The 20,009-nt window shown below is 38.6% G+C and overlaps 1 protein-coding gene across 2 annotated transcripts; it reads left to right on the top strand.

Annotated features, from left to right (window-relative positions):
- Nucleotides 1-2,247: 2,247 nt before the first annotated feature.
- On the top strand, nucleotides 2,248-19,936 carry LOC131590354 (methanethiol oxidase-like). Of its 2 annotated transcripts, XM_058860367.1 has the most exons (12): nucleotides 2,248-2,381; nucleotides 4,473-4,529; nucleotides 4,652-4,764; nucleotides 6,338-6,523; nucleotides 9,027-9,147; nucleotides 10,652-10,834; nucleotides 11,851-12,029; nucleotides 13,303-13,381; nucleotides 14,406-14,527; nucleotides 15,648-15,740; nucleotides 17,989-18,107; nucleotides 19,691-19,936. In XM_058860367.1, the coding sequence occupies exons 1-12, from the start codon at nucleotides 2,378-2,380 to the stop codon at nucleotides 19,851-19,853; spliced, it is 1,419 nt and encodes a 472-aa protein (XP_058716350.1). In that variant the 5' UTR covers nucleotides 2,248-2,377; the 3' UTR covers nucleotides 19,854-19,936. The 2 variants fall into 2 exon arrangements, with proteins under 2 accessions (XP_058716350.1, XP_058716351.1); XM_058860368.1 differs by lacking the exons at nucleotides 2,248-2,381; nucleotides 4,473-4,529; nucleotides 4,652-4,764 and adding an exon at nucleotides 5,356-5,369.
- The last annotated feature ends 73 nt before the right edge of the window (nucleotides 19,937-20,009 follow it).

Here is a 20,009-nt window from a genome sequence, read left to right as displayed (position 1 = left end):
GGGGAAAGCAGTTGACAAAAATGAGGAGAAATCAGCCCCAAAATGGGGAAAAACTGCCCCAAAATGAGGGAAAACAGCACGAAAAATGAAAGGAAAACAACGCCAAAATGAGGGGAAAACCAGCCAAACATAAGGAACAAACAGCCCAAAAAATGGGGAAAAGCAATGTGAAAAATGAGAGAAAATCAGCCCAAAAGTGGGGGGAAATAGCCCCAAAAATGAGGATAAAACAGCCCCAAAATGAGGAAGGAAACGGCTCAAAATGAGGGGAAATAGCCCCAAAAATTGAGGGAAAAACAGGTGAAAAATGAGGGAAAATCAGCCTAATTGGGATAAACATTTCTGTTACTTGTGATAGATTTACTTAATTTTTATAATTAATTACATTTTAAAATGTTGATTATATCTAAAATAATTCTGATCTAAAGTAATTTCTATTTTAAAAAAAATTTTTGTTTGTTTTTCTTTATTATTTATTTATTAATAATTTATTATTCATTATTGGTTATTATTTTATCCATATTTCAAATTAAAATATTCATTGAACTGGATTTTCTTTGCCTTTCTCCTTTAGGGAAGGAATTCCAGGCTGGAATTTCAAGGTTGAAAATCAGAATTTCTCCCATTTTCTCCACCTTGGAAGAATCAGGTTCCAAAATCTGGGAAAGAATCCATCAAAACAGGAGGATGGAATTAATCAAGTAAATTTTATCTTTTATTATTAATTAATTTAATATATTTTAATCTAATTTAAATACAGAAACCACTTAAACACATTCCAAATCCTGCTTCAATTCCTTTTTTTTTTCCATATCCCTCATGAAATTTGGGATGGGACAGAAATTGGAGAGCCCTGAGCTCCCAAACTTTTAATTTTTTTTAGGAATAAACCCAAATTTGCTGTCCCACAATGAATTCCAGAGTAAAGAAGGAGATTTTTAGGGAATCAGGGGATAATTAAAGACTAATTATGGACTAATTAAGGAAGTTGTTCTGAGCCAAAGCAGATTTTTATCTCAGGAATAATTTGGATTTGGGATGGGCCCTTCCCACGCTTTTTGTGCTGCTATAAATGGAACTCTTAATTCACTTCTCTTTTCCCAGATGCCAAAATGTTGATTAAAACAATGATAAAAGAATGATTGAAATAATGATTAAAATATTTTCCTCTTTTGGGATGAGATTTAAGGAGAAAATTCCAGAATTCAGGATAAGCAGAGGAGGTTTGGGCTTGTGGTGGTTGTGGGCAAAAGATGAGTTTGGGCTGGAAAAGCCTCAAAAATTGGGGGAAAAAGGCACAAAAATGGGGGGAAAACAGCTCAAAAATTGAGGGGAAAAAAGCAAAAATCTGTGGGAAATTGCAGCCCAAAAATGAGGGAAAAATAAAAGAAAAATGAGGAAAAACAGCCCCAAAAATGGGAGAAAAAATAGCCAAAAAATTGGAGTGAAAATAGCCCCAAAAAAATGAGGGAAACAACTCAAAAATTGAGGAAAAAATAATCCAAAATGGGGAAAAAATATGAACCAAAAATGGAAAAAAAAACCCACCAAAAAGTGATGGGAAAATAGTAAAAAATGGGGGAAAGCAGCCCCAAAAATGAGGAAAAATGGCTTAAAAAATGAGAGAAATCCAGCCAAAAATGGGAAAATTAAAAAAGCATTGAAATCTTTTCAATAATAAAGGAACAATCCCAAAATAATCATTAAAATCTCTTTTTTAATAGCAGGAAATTCCCATTTTTTGGAGAGGTTTCCTGGAAAAGCAGGGATGTAGAAAATGGGGAATATTTTGGAAATTCCAAAATAACCCCTGGGGGGGAGGAAAAAATGGCGAATTCCTTAAAAATTCCATAATAAATAAATTAGTAATCGCTAATTAATAAATTAATTCTCATTAGGGACAACCCCAGCAGGAATTCAGAGTGAAAATTTGATTTTCCAGCGGGAAAAAAATCGAATTTTTTAGTTTTTTGGGGGTTTTTTTCGACCCAAAAAAGCCACAGAATCGTTTAAAAAGTTGCTGAAATCTCTTGGGAGATAATTCCCTGGAAACATTCCCAAAATCCCGAGGTTTTCAGCCAAAATTTCTCCTTCCATCGCTATTCCCAAAAAAAAAAAAGGAATAAAACCGGGAAAATTTAGAATAAAAAGGAGAAAATCGAGAGGGGGAAATAAAATCCAAACCGGGAATTCCACGGTGGGATTTTCCCTTTGGAATTTTAAGGTGGAATTTTGTTTTTTTCCGAGTTCTGGATCCTCCCCTTGGCTCCTCCCCTCCCCACCCCTTTTTCCTTGGAGTTCCGACTCCTTTCCCGGCTGTTTCTCCCTAAAAAATCCAAGGAAATTCCTGGAATTCTCATTCCCAGCCTGATCCAGGATGGGTAAGAGATCCCAAAATCCCCAAAAATCCCCCCAAAAATCCCCAAAATTCCCGGTTTTTGCTGATTGTGACTTCCCGAGGCGGGGGGGGGAGGGGGTAAAAAAATCCAATTTTTCCTTGGATTTTCATATTCCCTAAAAACCCCGCTGGGTTTTAATTCCAAATTTGAATTCTTTCCTTGTAATCCCATTTTCCTTCGAATGAGTTGGGAATTTTGAATCCCTAAACTTCTAAAAACTGGGGGAAAAAACCTGGATTTCCTGGCTGGGAGCAGGAAAAACCTTTGGAAAAATTTTTAAGGATCAGAATTGAGTTTTTCCTTGATATTTTTTTGGGATAAATCCCTGATTTCCAGGATATTTTTCCTGTTTTTTTTAAGGATAAAACCTTGGATTTCCATGAACTTTCACTTTTGGCTCGGTGGGACAAGTGGGAGGGGCCAAAACTTGGAAATTGTTTCCATGGGAATTATTGGGAATTCAAACTAGAGGGGGAAAAAAAAAAATTAAAATCAGGAATTTTGGGATCAAACTCAGCCAAAAAAAAAAAGAGGAATTTTTTGCAGGAATGTGTAGCCAAAAAGACCCAACATTCCAACCAAAAATATCCCGATTTTCCCTGGAATTTTTTTTCACTCTCAAGTGGAATTTTTCAAGGAATTGTTTTGGCTCCAAGGTCCTGGAAGTCAATAAAAAAAAAAAATTGGGATTGATTGACACACCTAGAAGGACCTGGGAGCTGCAAAAAATCGGGAATTATGGAAGGAAAGAAATCCTGGAATGCTCTGGAAAATGAACTCCTTCCATTTCCCTGGGAATTTGCTTTTTTCTGGGAGAAGATTCCTGAAATTCTTGGGGTTTTTTTCCTGGGGTTTCTCTGTTGTTGGGGTTTAAATTTGAATTTTGGGGGTTTTTTTCCCAAATTTAATCAGGATTTGCCTCCCTGGGATTTGGAATATTTATTAAACCTTGGAATTCCAAAGAAATTCCCATTTTTTTCCAGCCCCTGCTGAAATCCCCAATTTTTCCCCTCCTAATTTGGCGCTTTGGGGTCAAGTCAGGGAGCCAAAAATTGGGATAAATTCCAAGGTTTTATTCCTTGGAATGGGCAAATCCAAGGCCCAAAAATTGGGAATGGGGAGTTGGGGATGGGGAATTCCATGGATTTAGGGCTGGGAATTGGCAATTCCATGGATTTAAGGCTGGGAATTGGGAATGAGGAATTGGGAATGGGGAATTCCATGGATTTAGGGCTGGGAATTGGGAATTCCATGGATTTAGGGCCAGGAATTGGGAATTCCATGGATTTAAGGTTGGGAATGAGGAATGAGGAATTGGGAATGGGGAATTCCATGGATTTAGGGCTGGGAATGGGGAGCAGGGAATGGGGAATGGGGAATTCCATGGAATGGGGAATTGGGAATGGGGAATTCCATGGATTTAAGGCTGGGAATGGGGAGTAGGGAGTTGGGAATGGGGAATTCCATGGATTTAGGGCTGGGAATTGGGAATGGGGAATTCCATGGATTTAGGGCTGGGAATTGGGAATGGGGAATTCCATGGATTTAGGGCTGGGAATTGGGAATAAGGAATTGGGAATGGGGAATTCCATGGATTTAGGGCTGGGAATGGGGAATTCCATGGATTTGAGGCTGGGAATGGGGAATTCCATGGATTTAGGGCCGGGAATTGGGAATTCCATGGATTTAAGGTTGGGGATGGGGAATGAGGAATTGGGAATGAGGAATTCCATGGATTTAGGGCTGGGAATGGGGAATTGGGAATTGGGAATTCCATGGATTTAGGGCTGGGAATGGAGAATTGGGAATTGGGAATTCCATGGATTTAGGGCTGGGAATGGAGAGCAGGGAATTGGGAATGGGGAATTCCATGGATTTAAGGCTGGGAATGGGGAGTAGGGAGTTGGGAATGGGGAATTCCATGGATTTAAGGCTGGGAATTGGGAATGAGGAATTGGGAATGGGGAATTCCATGGATTTAGGGCTGGGAATTGGGAATGAGGAGCCAATGGAAGGCCCCACATTCCCGGGATCTTTGTGCCGCGGAAACTCCGGAATTCTCCCCTTTTCCAGCGGGAACGTGCGGAACGTGCGGGCCAGGCTATCCCAGCCCCCTGGAGGCCATGAAAGGCAAGTTTGGCATTCCCAAATCCCAGAATTTATCTGGGATCCAGGCAGGGGGAAAAAAAAAACCTGGAAAAGCAGGAATGGGGGGTGTGGTTTATCCGGGAATAACGGCTGGAATGGCGCAGGGCCCCGGGAGCGGCTGCTGTACCTGCCCTGCATCTACCGGAACACCGGGATCAACATTCCCGATTTCCTGGCCACCGTGGACGTGGATCCACAATCGCCACAGTACTGCCAGGTGAGGGTGCCCGGAGAATCCCGGGAAATCTGGGAGAATTTGGGATCCCAAATCCATGAGAATCTGGGAAAATCCAGGAGAATCCATGGATGTTGATCCCCAAGCGCCGCGGTACTGCCAGGTGAGGATGCCCGGAGAATCCCAGGAAATCGGGGGGAATCCAGGGGAATTTGGGATCCCAAATCCATGAGAATCTGGGAAAATCCGGGAGAATTTGGGATCCCAAATCCATGAGAATCTGGGAAAATCCAGGAGAATTTGGGATCCCAAATCCATGAGAATCTGTGAAAATCTGGGAGAATTTGGGGTCCCAAATCCATGAGAATCTGGGAAAATCTGGGAGAATTTGGGATCCCAAATCCATGAGAATCTGGGAAAATCTGGGAGAATTTGGGATCCCAAATCCATGAGAATCTGGGGGGAATCCAGGAGAATTTGGGATCCCAAATCCATGAGAATCTGGGAAAGTCCGGGAGAATTTGGGGTCCCAAATCCATGAGAATCTGGGAAAATCTGGGTGAATTTGGGATCCCAAATCCATGAGAATCTGGGAAAATCCAGGAGAATCCATGGATGTGGATCCCAAATCGCCACAGTACTGCCAGGTGAGGATGCCCGGAGAATCCGGGGGGAATCCAGGAGAATTTGGGATCCCAAATCCATGAGAATCTGGGAGAATCTGGGGGAATTGGGGAGAATTTGGGATCCCAGATCCGTGAGAATCTTGGGGAGAATCTGAGAGAACTCAGGAGAATCTAGGATCCAAAATCCAGGAGAATCAGGGAGAATCCAGGAGAATCTGGGAGAACTCAGGAGAATCCAGGATCCTGAATCTGGGAGAATCCCAAATCTGGGAGAATCCAGGATCCTGAATCTGGGATCCCAAATCCCCAAATCTGGGAGAATCTGGGACCCCAAATCCTGGAGAATCTGGGAGAATCCCAAATCTGGGAGAATCCAGGAGAATCTGGAATCCCAAATCTGGGAGAATCCAGGATCCTGAATCTGGGAGAATCCCAAATCTGGGAGAATCCAGGATCCTGAATCTGGGAGAATCCCAAATCTGGGAGAATCCAGGATCCTGAATCTGGGAGAATCCCAAATCTGGGAGAATCCGGGAGAATCCAGGATCCTGAATCTGGGAGAATCCCAAATCTGGGAGAATCCAGGAGAATCTGAGATCCCAAATCCGGGAGAATCTGGGATCCTGAATCTGGGAGAATCCCAAATCTGGGAGAATCCGGGAGAATCTGAGATCCAAAATCCAGGAGAATCTGGGATCCTGAATCTGGAATCCCAAATCTGGGAGAATCCAGGATCCTGAATCTGGGAGGATCCTGAATCTGGGAGAATCCCAAATCTGGGAGAATCCAGGAGAATCTGGGACCCCAAATCCAGGAGAATCCAGGATCTCAAATCCTGCTCCAGCGCTGCCAGGTCCCGAAATCCGTTAAAAACCCAGAAAATTCCAGGAAAAAAACAGAAAAAAACAGAAAAAAACAGAAAAAAAATCCCAGAAATCCCAGAGAAACTTGGGATTTGGAAAACATTGGAATTCCCTCCCCTTTTGCAGGTTATCCACCGGCTGCCCATGCCCAACGTGGGGGACGAGCTGCACCACTCGGGCTGGAACGCCTGCAGCAGCTGCCACGGGGATCCCGGCAAATCCCGGGATTTCCTCATCCTCCCCGCCCTCGTCTCATCCCGAATCTACGTCGTGGACGTGGCCACCGAGCCCCGAGCTCCCCGCATCCACAAGGTTCCCCCTCTGGGCATTCCCTCCTTTTTTCCTGCTTTTTCCATGCTTTTATCCTGATTTTTTTCCCTTTTTCCCACTTATTTTTCCCATTTTTTTATTTTCCCCCACTCTGTTTTTTCCCTGATTTTTTCCTGATTTTTTTCCCCTTTTCCCACTTATTTTTCCCTTTTTTTTTGTTCTTTTCTTTTTTTCCTCCCCTTCCTGTTTTTTCCCTGATTTTTTCCTGATTTTTTTCCCTTTTCCCCGTTTATTTTTCCCATTTATTTTTCTCATTTATTTTTCCCTTTTTCTCATTCTTTTATTTCCCCCCTTGTTTTTTCCCTGATTTTTTCCTGATTTTTTTCCCTTTTTCCCACTTATTTTTCCCTTTTTTTTGTTATTTTATTCCCCCCCCGTTTTTTCCCTGATTTTTTCCTGATTTTTTTCCCTTTTCCCATTTATTTTTCCCTTTTTTTCATTATTTTATTCCCCCCCCTCCGTTTTTCCCTGATTTTTTCCTGATTTTTTTCCCCTTTTCCCCAATTATTTTTCCCATTTATTTTTCCCTTTTTTTCATTCTTTTATTTTTTTCCTCCCCTTCCTGTTTTTTCCCTGATTTTTTTCCTGATTTTTCCCCCTTTTTCCCATTTATTTTTCCTTTTTTTTTGTTCTTTTATTTTTTTCCTCCCCTTCCTGTTTTTTCCCTGATTTTTTCCTGATTTTTCCCCCTTTTTCCCCACTTATTTTTCCCATTTTTTTATTTTATCCCAATTTTTCCCTGATTTTATTCCCTTTTTTCCCCCCTTTTCCATCCTTTCATCCCAATTTTTTTCCTGATTATTTTTCCTTTTCCCCCCTGATTTTATTCCCTTTTTTTCTCCCTTTTCCATCCTTTTATCCCAATTTTTCCCTGATTTTTCGCTGCCTTTTCCACTCTTTTATCCCAGATTTCTCCCTGATTTAATTCCCTTTTTTCCCCCCCTTTTCCATCCTTTATCCCAATTTTTTCCTGATTATTTTTCCTTTTCCCCCCTGATTTTATTCCCTTTTTTCCCCCCTTTTCCATCCTTTTATCCCAATTTTTCCCTGATTTTATTCCCTTTTTTTTCCCCCCTTTTCCATCCTTTCATCCCAATTTTTTTCCCTGATTATTTTCCTTTTCCCCCCTGAATTTTTCAGGGTTTTTGGGTAATTCCAGGTGGTGGAAGCTGAGGAATTATCCCGAAATTTCCCCCTGATTTTAATCCCTTTTTTCCCGCCTTTTCCATCCTTTATCCCAATTTTTTTCCTGGTTATTTTTCCCTGCCTTTTCCACTCTTTTATCCCAAATTTCTCCCTGATTTTGTTCCCTTTTTTTCCCCCTTTTCCATCCTTTTATCCCAATTTTTTCCCTGATTTTTCGCTGCCTTTTCCACTCTTTTATCCCAAATTTCCCCCGATTTTATTCCTTCTTTCCCCCCCTTTTCCATCCTTTATCCCAATTTTTTTCCTGATTATTTTTCTTATTTCCCCCCTGATTTTATTCCCTTTTTTTCCCCCCTTTTCCACTCTTTTATCCCAATTTTATTCCCTTTTTTTCCCCCCTTTTCCATCCTTTCATCCCAATCTTTTTCCTGATTGTTTTTCCTTTTCCCCCCTGAATTTTTCCATCTTTTTGGGTAATTCCAGGTGGTGGAAGCTGAGGAATTATCCCGAAATTTCCCCCTGATTTTATTCCCTTTTTTCCCCCATTTCCATCCTTCTATCCCAGTTTTTCCCTGATTTTTCCCTGCCTTTTCCACTCTTTTATCCCAAATTTCCCCCTGATTTTATTCCCTTTTTTCCCCCCTTTTCCATCCTTTCATCCCAATTTTTTTCCTGATTATTTTTCTTATTTCCCCCTGATTTTATTCCCTTTTCTGCCCCCATTTTCCATCCTTTTATCCCAATTATTCCCTGATTTTTCGCTGCCTTTTCCACTCTTTTATCCCAAATTTCTCCCTGATTTTATTCCCTTTTTCCCCCCTTTTCCCCCCTTTTCCATCCTTTCATCCCAATCTTTTTCCTGATTATTTTTCTTATTTCTCCCTGATTTTATTCCCTTTTTTCCCCCCTTTTCCACTCTTTTATCCCAATTTTATTCCCTTTTTTCCCCCCTTTTCCATCCTTTTATCCCAATTTTTTCCTGATTATTTTTCCTTTTCCCCCCTGATTTTAATCCCTTTTTTCCCCTCTTTTCCATCCTTCTATCCCAATTTTTCCCTGATTTTTCGCTGCCTTTTCCACTCTTTTATCCCAAATTTCCCCGATTTTATTCCCTTTTTCCCCCCCTTTTCCCCCATTTTCCATCCTTTATCCCAATTTTTTCCTGATTATTTTTCCTTTTCCCCCCTGATTTTATTCCCTTTTTTCCCCCCTTTTCCACTCTTTTATCCCAATTTTATTCCCTTTTTTTCCCCCTTTTCCATCCTTTCATCCCAAATTTTTTCCCTGATTATTTTTCCTTTTCCCCCCTGAATTTTTCCGGCTTTTTGGGTAATTCCAGGTGGTGGAAGCTGAGGAATTATCCCGGAAAGGCGGCGCCGCTTTCCCTCACACTTCCCACTGCCTTCCCTCGGGTGAAATCCTCATCAGCTGCCTGGGGGATCCCCAGGGAAATGGAAAAGGTTTGGAATTCCCAAAAATTCCCAAAAATTCCCAAAATTCCACCCCAAAATCCCCCCTGGGATTTTATTTCCCCATCCCCAAAAATCCTTCAAATAATTGGAATTTTCCTGGGGTTTTTTTAAGCATGTTCCAGGAGTTTTTTAATTGGTTTTCCAAGGGAAATAATTCCAGGAGTTACTGTTATTAGTAATAATGATATTATTAATATAATAACATTAATAATGCTAAATTTATAAAGCACTATAATTATAGTATATAAAATTAATATAATAAATATAATAAATGTAACATAGTATAATAAATATAATATAATATAATATAATATAATATAATATAATATAATATAATAAATACAATATAATATATAATATAATATAATATAATACAGTATAATATAACACAATATATAATATAATATAATATAACACAATATAATATAATACATTAGATTTATAACAGAATATAATATAATTATAATGTATAAAATAAGCTTTATATAAAATAATATAAACTTATAATAAAAATAATAACATTAAAATAATGCATTATTATGTATTTATATATTATATATTTGTATGTTTATAAATATATTATATTTTTTATATATTTGTATAATTTCACTATAATCTCTTACTATAATTATATAACTAATGAATGTTATTAATACCTATTAACTATATTTATTATCTTTATTTTATTATACTGTAAGATATAGATTAGTATATTAATATCTTATTAGCATTAATATTGTTAATGGTATTAATTACTATTAATTATAAATACTACTGGCTATTAATATAATTAAATAACACTGTAATTATAATTAATATTATTATGAATTGTAATTATTTATGCATTATTAATTATTGACTATTTCCATTGTCTTTATTCTTACATCTAAATTTTAAACAAGAAAAAATAAATTGAAATAGATAAAAATAAAATAGATAAAAAATAAATTAAAATAGATAAAAAATAAATTAAAATAGATAAAAAATAAATTAAAATATATATGAATAAATTAAAATAGATAAATAAGTTAAAATAGATATAAATAAATTAAAATAGATAAAAATAAATTAAAATAGATAAAAAATAAATTACAATAGATATAAATAAAGTAAAATAGATAAAAATAAATTAAAATAGATTAAAAAAAATTAAAATAGATATAAATAAAGTAAAATAGACAAAAAATAAATTAAAATATATATAAATAAATTAAAATAGATAAAAAATAAATTAAAATAGATATAAATAAATTAAAATAGATAAAAAATAAATTAAAATATATATAAATAAATTAAAGTAGATATAAATAAAGTAAAATAGACAAAAAATAAATTAAAATAGATATAAATAAATTAAAATAGATAAAAAATAAATTAGAATAGATATAAATAAATTAAAATAGATAAAAATAAATAAACAATTTCTTTTATTTAAGTCTCTATAAACCTCTCCAAAACTCTTTTTTTTCATTTTTGGGGAATTTTTTTCCAGGCACTTTCATCCTCCTGGATGGAAAAACCTTCGAAGTGAAAGGAAATTGGGAAAAAGGAGGGAAAAATCCCAATTTGAGCTACGATTTCTGGTACCAGCCCCGGCACAACGTCCTCATCAGCACCGAGTGGGGAGTTCCCAAATTCCTGGAGCAAGGATTCAACCCCAAGGATGTGCAGGAAGGTCAGCAGCAAAAATTCCCAACAAATTCCCTTGGTTTGGGAAAAAAATCCTGGAAAAAATCCGTTTTTTCCAGGCAGAAATACGTGAAAAAATCCGGTTTTTCCAGCAGAAATTCCTAAAAATAAATGGATTTTTTGAGAGAGGAGATTTCGGAAAAAATTGGATTTTTGAGAGTGGAAATTCCTAAAAAATTCAATTTTTAAGAAAAGAAATTTTTTAAAAAATTGGATTTTTGAGAGCCGAAATTCTCAAAAAATTGTATTTTTTAGGAGCAGAAATTCCTAAAAAATTCAATTTTTAAGAAAAGAAATTTTTTAAAAAATTGTATTTTTTAGGAGCAGAAATTCCTAAAAAATTCAATTTTCAAGAAAAGAAATTCCCAAAAAATTGGATTTTTGAGAGTAGAAATTCCTAAAAAATTCAATTTTTAAGAAAGGAAATTGCCAAAAAATTGGATTTTTGAGAGTAGAAGTTCCTAAAAAATTCCATTTTTTAGATCAGAAATTCCTAAAAATATTGGAATTTTTTTGAGAGCAGAAATTCTCAAAAAATTGTATTTTTTAAGAGCAGAAATTCCTAAAAAATTCAATTTTCAAGAAAGGAAATTCCAAAAAAATTGGATTTTTGAGAGTAGAAATTCCTAAAAAATTCAATTTTTAAGAAAAGAAATTTTTTAAAAAATTGGATTTTTGAGAGTAGAAATTCCTAAAAAATCCCATTTCATCGACTGAAAATCCCAAATAAATTCCTAAAAACTTCCATTCCTCACCCTGAAAACCCCCGAAAAACTCCGTTTTTTCCAAAAACCCCAATTTTCCAAAACAAAACCCAAAAACCCCCAAACTTCCCATCAAAAACCCGGAAAAAATCCAAATTTCACCCTCAAAACCCCTCTAAAAACCCAATTTCCCGCCTCTAAACCCCTTAAAAACCCATTTAATTTTTGTTTAAATGCTGATTTTCATCCCAAACCTTGGAATATTCCGGGTTTTTTGGGAATATTTTGGTTTTTCCAGGGCGTTACGGGCGCAGAATCAACGTTTGGGATTGGAGCGAGCGGCGGCTGCTGCAGGAGTTGGATTTGGGATCGGGAGCGATTCCCTTGGAAATTCGTTTCCTGCACGACCCCGACGCCACCCAGGGATTCGTGGGATGCGCCCTCAGCGGGGAAATCCGCAGGTTTTATCGGAATGCCGTGAGTTCCCGGGAATTTCCGGGGGGAAAATGGGAATTTCGGGGGTTTTGGTGGAATTTTGGGGGGTTTTTGTGGAATTTTTGGGGTTTTTTTTTAATTTTGGGGGGGTTTTTTTTGGAATTATTGGGGATTTTTTGGTGGAATTATTGGGGATTTTTTGGTGGAATTATTGGGGATTTTAGTGGAATTATTGGGGATTTTTGTGGAATCTTGGGGTTTTTTTCTGGAATTTTTGGGGTTTTTTTGAATTTTTGGGGGTTTTTTTGTGGAATTATTGGGGATTTTTCTCTGGAATTGTTGGGGGTTTTTTGGAATTTTGGGGGTTTTTTTCTGGAATTTTTGAGATTTCTGAGGAATTATTGGGGATTTTTCTCTGGAATTATTGGGGATTTTTGTTTGGAATTATTGGGGTTTTTTTGGAATTTTTGGGGTTTTTTTGTGGAATTTTTGGGGATTTTTGTGGAATTATTGGGGATTTTTTGGTGGAATTATTGGGGTTTTTTTGTGGAATTATTGGTGCTCTTTATGGAATTTTTGTGATTTTTTGTGGAATTTTGGGGGGTTTTTTTAATTTTTGGGGGTTTTTTTTTGGAATTTTTGGGGGTTTTTTTGATTTTTTGGTTTTTTGGGTTTTTTTAATTATTGGGGATTTTTCTCTGGAATTGTTGGGGTTTTTTTGGAATTTTGGGGGGTTTTTTCTGGAATTTTTGAGGTTTCTGAGGAATTTTTGGGTTGTTTTTGTGGAATTTGGGGGTTTTTTGGTGGAATTTTTGGGGGTTTTTTTTGAATTTTTGGGGATTTTTTGGTGGAATTATTGGGGGATTTTTGTGGAATTTTTGGGGATTTTTGTGGAATTTTTGGGGATTTTTTGGTGGAATTTTTGGGGATTTTTGTGGAATTTTGGGGTTTTTTTGGTGGAATTATTGGGGTTTTTTTTTGAATTTTTGGGGTTTTTTCTGGAATTATTTGTTTTTTTGGTGGAATTTTTGGGGATTTTTGTGGAATTTTGGGGTTTTTTTGTGGAATTATTGGATTTTTTCTGGAATATTTGCGTTTTTTTGTGGAATTCTGTGGTTTTTTTATGGAATTCTGTGTTTTCCCCACACAACTGCAGGATTTTAACAAAACTCCTGCAACTGAATTTTTTCCACAGAATTCCTGCATTTTGAGGGAATTCTTCCCGGTTTTCTCACGGTGGGATTGTGGGGTGGGGGTGGATATTCCAGGAATCCGTGGAATTCCAGGAGAAAATTCCATCTTTTCCCTCCCCCAGGAAGGAAAATGGGAAGCAGAGAAGGTGATCCAGGTGCCCCACAAGAAAGTCCAAGGATGGCTCCTCCCAGAAATGCCAGGTGAGAAATCTGGGAAAAATCTGGAAATTTGGGAAAAATCTGGGAATTTGGAAATTTGGGGAAAATCTGGGAATTTTCTCATGGATCCAAAGCGGGATTTTGGTGGAATTTCGATCCTTAAATGGCAAAAAAAAATCCAAATTTTTGAGATTTTTGAGAAAATCCAAATTTTCCAATTTTTTTTTTAAGGGAGAATTTTGGGATGAGCAAAGGAGAGGGGTCTGCTCCATGCTTGGGGTGGGATTTTCCAGGAAAATCCTTGGAATTTGGGTCTGGATGGGCTCAGGAATGATCCTGGGAATGCTGGAAGGGCCCCAATGTGAATTCTTAATAAAAATCCATGGAATTTGGGTCTGAATTAGCTCCAAACTTTTATTTTCTCCATAAAAATCCATGGAATTTGGGTCTGAATTAGCTCCAAACTTTTATTTTCTCCATAAAAATCCATGGAATTTGGGTCTGAATTAGCTCCAAACTTTTATTTTCTCCATAAAAATCCATGGAATTTGGGTCTGAATTGGCTCCAAACTTTTCTTTTCTACATAAAAATCCTGGAATTTTGGGTCTGAATTGACTCAATCTTTGATTTCTCCATAAAAAAATCCTGGAATTTGGGTCTGAATTGACTCAACCTTTTATTTTTCCATAAAAACCTTTGGAATTTGGGTCTGAATTGACTCAACCTTTTATTTTTCCATAAAAAATCATGGAATTTTGGGTCTGAATTGGCTCAATCCTTGATTTCTCCATAAAAACCTTTGGAATTCGGGTCTAAATTGACTCAATCCTTTAAAAAAGTGGAATTTGGGTCTGAATTGACTCCATCCTTTATTTTTCCATAAAAAATCATGGAATTTTGGGTCTGAATTCCCTCAGGAATCCTGGAATCATTCCCAAGGTCAATTTTATTCCCCCCAGCTCCTTTCCAATCCCTTTTTTTGCCGTTTCCACCTGGGAATTTGGGGTTTTTTGGGATTCTCCCTCCTCCCATTCCCTGATTTTCCTCTGGAATTTCCTCTGGAAGGGCTGATCACGGATATCCTGATTTCCCTGGATGACAGATTCCTGTATTTCAGCAACTGGATCCACGGCGACGTGCGCCAGTACGACATCTCCGACCCCAAAAATCCCAAACTGGTGGGGCAGGTCAGGAAAAAATTCCCAAAAGATTCCCCAAAATCCCCCAAATATTCCCAAAAAAAATCCCCCCAAAATCCCCAAAAAATTCCCCCCAAAATTCCCAAAAAAATCCCCAAAATTTGCAAAAAATTCCCAAAAAATTCCCCAGAAAATTCCCCCCAAAAATTCCTAAAAATTCCCCAAAATATTCCCCCAAAAATCTCAAAAAATCCCCCAACTATTCCCCAAAAAATCCCCAAAAATTCCCAAAAAAATTCCCCAAAAAAATTCCTAAAAAATCCCCCAAAAATTCACAAAAAATTCCCCTAAATTCCCAAAAAATTCCCCAAATATTCCCCAAAAAATTCCCCAGAAATCCCAAAAAAATTCCCCAAAAAATTCCCAAAAAAATTCCCAAAAAAATCCCAAAAAATTCCCCAAATATTCTCAAAACAAATTCCAAAAAAAATTCCAAAAAAATTCCCCCAAAAAAATCCCCAAATATTCCCCAAAAAATTCCCCCAAAAAATCCCAAAAATTCCAAAAAAAAATCCAAAAAAAATTCCCAAAAGTTCCCCAAATATTCCCCAAATATTCCCCAAAAAATTCCCAAAAATTAAAAAAAAATTCCCAAAAAATTAAAAAAAAAATTCCCCAAATATTCTCAAAACAAATTCCAAAAAAAATTCCAAAAAAAATCCCAAAAATTCCCCAAAAAATTCCCAAAATAATTAAAAAAAAATTCCAAAAAAATTCCAAAAAAATTCCCCAAAAAATTCCCAAAAATCCCCCCAAAAATTCCCCAAAAATCCCAAAAAATCCAAAAAAATTCCCCAAATATTCCCAAAAATTCCCCCAAAAATCCCCCAAAAATCCCCAAAAAATCCAAAAAAATTCCCCAAATATTCCCAAAAAAAATCCCCCAAAAATCCCCAAATATTCCCAAAAAAAATCCCCAGAAAATTAAAAAAAAATCCCCCCAAAAATCCCCCCAAAAATCCCCAAAAAATCCCCCAAAAAATCCCCAATAATCCCCAAAAAATTCCCAAAGAATTCCCCAAATATTCCCAAAAAATTCCCCAAAAATTCCTAAAATTTCCCGACCCATTCCCATGTTTTTGCCCGGGATTAATTTGATTTTTCCCAGGTTTTTCTGGGAGGCAGCATCTGCAAAGGGGGAGCAGTGACGGTGCTGGAAGATCGGGAATTGCGGGAGCAGCCGGAGCCCTTCGTGATCCAGGTGATTCCCAAATATTTTTTTCCCATGATTTTTCCCAGATTTTTGGGAATTTTTTCTCCCCACATCCAAAGGGAAATCCAGCTGGATTTTCCTCACTTAGGGATGAGTTTCATCCCTAAAAAAAAATCTGAATTTTCCCTTGGGGAGGGGAAAACAAAATCATTTTCCAGGTGGGATTTTTCCAGTGGGATGATTTTCCCTGTGGGATTATTTCCCTGTGGGATTTATTTTCCTGTGGGATGATGATTTATTTCCCAGTGGGATGATTTATTTTCCATGAGGGATGATTTTCCCTGTGGGATTTATTTTCCCTGTGGGATTTATTTTCCCAGTGGGATTTATTTTCCCAGTGGGATGATTTTCCATGAGGGATTATTTCCCTGTGGGATGATTTATTTTCCCTGTGGGATTTATTTTCCTGTGGGATGATTTATTTCCCAGTGGGATGATTTATTTCCCAGCGGGATTTATTTCCCAGTGGGATGATTCTCCATGAGGGATGATTTATTTCCATGAGGGATGATGATTTATTTCCCTGTGGGATGATGATTTTTTTCCTGTGGGATGATTTATTTTCCTGTGGGATGATGATTTATTTCCCTGTGGGATTTATTTCCCTGTGGGATGATTTATTTTCCTGTGGGATGATGATTTATTTCCCTGTGGGATGATGATTTATTTCCCAGTGGGATGATGATTTATTTTCCTGTGGGATTGATGATTTATTTCCCAGTGGGACGATGATTTATTTCCCTGTGGGATGATTTATTTCCCAGTGGGATTTATTTCCCAGTGGGATGATTTCTTTTCCTGTGGGATGATTTATTTCCATGAGGGATGATTTATTTCCTGATGATTCCCAGGGCAGGAAGGTGTCGGATTGATGATTTATTTCCTGTGGGATTGATGATTTATTTTCCTGTGGGATTGATGATTTATTTTCCCTGTGGGATGATGATTTATTTCCCAGTGGGATTTATTTTCCTGTGGGATTGATGATTTATTTTCCCTGTGGGATGATGATTTATTTCCCAGTGGGATTTATTTTCCTGTGGGATTGATGATTTATTTCCTGTGGGATGATTTATTTCCCTGTGGGATGTTGATTTATTTCCTGTGGGATGATGATTTATTTCCCAGTGGGATGATTTATTTCCCTGTGGGATGATGATTTATTTTCCTGTGGGATTGATGATTTATTTTCCTGTGGGATTGATGATTTATTTCCCTGTGGGATGATGATTTATTTTCCTGTGGGATGATGATTTATTTCCCAGTGGGATTTATTTTCCTGTGGGATTGATGATTTATTTCCCAGTGGGATTTATTTTCCTGTGGGACTGATGATTTATTTCCATGAGGGATGATTTATTTCCCAGTGGGATTTATTTTCCTGTGGGATGATTTATTTTCCTGTGGGATGATTTATTTTCCTGTGGGATGATTTATTTCCCAGTGGGATTTATTTTCCTGTGGGATTGATGATTTATTCCCTGTGGGATTGATGATTTATTTCCCTGTGGGATTGATGATTTATTTCCCAGTGGGATGATTTATTTTCCCTGTGGGATGATGATTTATTTTCCCTGTGGGATGATGATTTATTTCCCTGTGGGATGATTTATTTTCCTGTGGGATTGCTGATTCCCAGGGCAGGAAGGTGTCGGATTGATGATTTATTTTCTGTTGGATGATTTATTTCCCTATGGGATGATGATTTATTTTCCTGTGGGATGATGATTTATTTCCCTGTGGGATGATGATTTATTTCCATGAGGGATGATGATTTATTTCCTGATGATTCCCAGGGCAGGAAGGTGTCGGATTGATGATTTATTTCCATGTTGGATGATTTATTTCCCAGTGGGATTTATTCCCTGTGGGATTGATGATTCCCAGGGCAGGAAGGTGTCAGATTGATGATTTATTTTCCTGTTGGATGATTTATTTTCCTGTGGGATTGATGATTCCCAGGGCAGGAAGGTGTCGGATTGATGATTTATTTCCCAGTGGGATTTATTCCCTGTGGGATGATGATTTATTTCCCAGTGGGATGATGATTTATTTTCCTGTTGGATGATTTATTTCCCTGTGGGATGATGATTTATTTCCATGAGGGATGATTTATTTTCCTGTGGGATTGATGATTCCCAGGGCAGGAAGGTGTCAGATTGATGATTTATTTTCCTGTGGGATGATGATTTATTTCCCAGTGGGATTTATTCCCTGTGGGATTGCTGATTCCCAGGGCAGGAAGGTGTCGGGGGGGCCGCAGATGCTGCAGCTGAGCCTGGACGGGCGGCGGCTCTACGTGAGCAGCTCCCTGTACAGCGCCTGGGACCGGCTCTTCTACCCCGACCTCCTCAGGTCAGCGCCCACACCATTCATAATTCATCATTAATAATTAATAATTGGTGTACTAATAACATCTAATAACTGCTATACTAGTAACTTTCCCATTCCAAAATCCCTTCTCCCAATCCCAAACCCTTTTCCCAAATCTGTTCCCAGCCCCAAACATTTATCCCAATCCCAAACTCTTCTCCCAATCCCAAATCCCTTCTCCCAATCCCAAACTTTTTTCCCAAATCTCTTCCCAAATCCTTTCCCAATCCTAAACCCTTTCCCATTCCAAAATCCCTTCTCCCAATCCCAAATCCTTTGCCCAAATCCCGTTTCCCAGTCCCAAACATTTATCCCAATCCCGAACATTTATCCTAATCCCAAATCCCATTCCCCAGTCCCAAACCCTTTCCCATCCCAAAATCCCTTCTACCGATCCCAAACCCTTTTCCCAAATCCCACTTCCCATCCCCAAACATTTATCCCAATCCCAAACCCTTTTCCCAATCCCAAACCCTTCTCCCAATCCCAAATCCCTTCTTCCAATCCCAAACCCTTTTCCAAAATCCTTTCCCAATCCCAAATCCTTCAAACCCTTCTCCCAATCCCAAATCCTTTCCCATTCCAAAATCCCTTTTCCCAATCCCAAACCCTTCTCCCAATCCCAAATCCCTTCTCCCAATCCCAAACCCTTTTCCCAAATCCTTTCCCATCCCCAAACATTTATCCAAATCCCAAACCCTTCTCCCAACCCCAAACTCTTTTCCCAAATCCTTTCCCAATCTCAAATCCTTCAAACCCTTTTCCCAATCCCAAACCCTTTTCCCATCCCAACATTTATCCCAATCCCAAATCCTTCTCCCAATCCCAAACCCTTTCCCCAATCTCAAACCCTTCTCCCAACCCCAAACTCTTTTCCCAAATCCTTCCCCAGTCCCAAACCCTTCAAACCCTTCTCCCAATCCCAAACCTTTTCCCATTTCAAAATCCCTTCTCCCAATCCCAAATCCTTTCTCCCAATCCCAAATCCCTTCTCCCAATCCCAAATCCCTCCTCCCAATCCCAAACCCTTCTCCCAATCCCAAATCCCTTCTCCCAATCCCAAACCCTTCTCCCAATCCCAAACCCTTTCCCATTCCAAAATCCCTCCTCCCAATCCCGAACCCTTCTCCCAATCCCAAACTCTTTTCCCAAACCCTTTTCCCAATCCCAAATCCCTTCTCCCAATCCCAAATCCCTTCTCCCAATCCCAAATCCCTTCTCCCAATCCCAAATCCCTTTTCCCAATCCCAAATCCCTTCTCCCAATCCCAAATCCCCTCTCCCAATCCCAAACTCTTTTCCCAAACCCTTTTCCCAATCCCAAATCCCTTCTGCCAATCCCAAATCCCTTTTCCCAATCCCAAATCCCTCCTCCCAATCCCAAACTCTTTTCCCAAATCCTTTCCCAATCCCAAACCCTTTCCCGTTCCAAAATCCCTTCTCCCAATCCCAAATCCCATTTCCCAATCCCAAACCCTTTTCCCAGCTCCTCCCTCCCCTTTTCCCAACCCTTTTTTCCCCTTTCCCGACCCCATTCCCATTCTTTTCCTTTCCCTGCATTCCCAGGGAGGGCTCGGTGCTGCTGCAGCTGGACGTGGACACGGAGCGGGGCGGCCTGGCCGTCAATCCCAAATTCCTGCTGGATTTCGGGAAGGAGCCGGGCGGGCCCTGCCTGGCGCACGAGATGCGGTACCCGGGGGGGGACTGCACCTCCGACATCTGGATCTGATCCCGGGAATCCTGCGGGAATTCTGCGGGAATTCTGGGAATGGGGAATGGGGAACGGCACCTCCGACATCTGGATCTGATCCCGGGAATCCTGGGAATTCTGGGAATGGGGAATGGGGAACGGCACCTCCGACATCTGGATCTGATCCCGGGAATT

This window comes from Poecile atricapillus, chromosome 33 (genome assembly GCF_030490865.1).
Source record: "Poecile atricapillus isolate bPoeAtr1 chromosome 33, bPoeAtr1.hap1, whole genome shotgun sequence".
In the NCBI taxonomy this organism is placed as follows: Eukaryota; Metazoa; Chordata; class Aves; order Passeriformes; family Paridae; genus Poecile; species Poecile atricapillus.
The sequence above is the reverse complement of the archived record's forward strand: the minus strand, read 5'-3'. Positions and strand labels throughout refer to the sequence as shown.

Coding starts and splice junctions, on each gene's coding strand:
- LOC131590354 (XM_058860367.1), top strand. Junction 9,148..10,651: donor TCCCCAGGGAAATGGAAAAG/GTTTGGAATTCC, acceptor ATTTTTTTCCAG/GCACTTTCATCCTCCTGGAT. Junction 10,835..11,850: donor CCCCAAGGATGTGCAGGAAG/GTCAGCAGCAAA, acceptor TGGTTTTTCCAG/GGCGTTACGGGCGCAGAATC.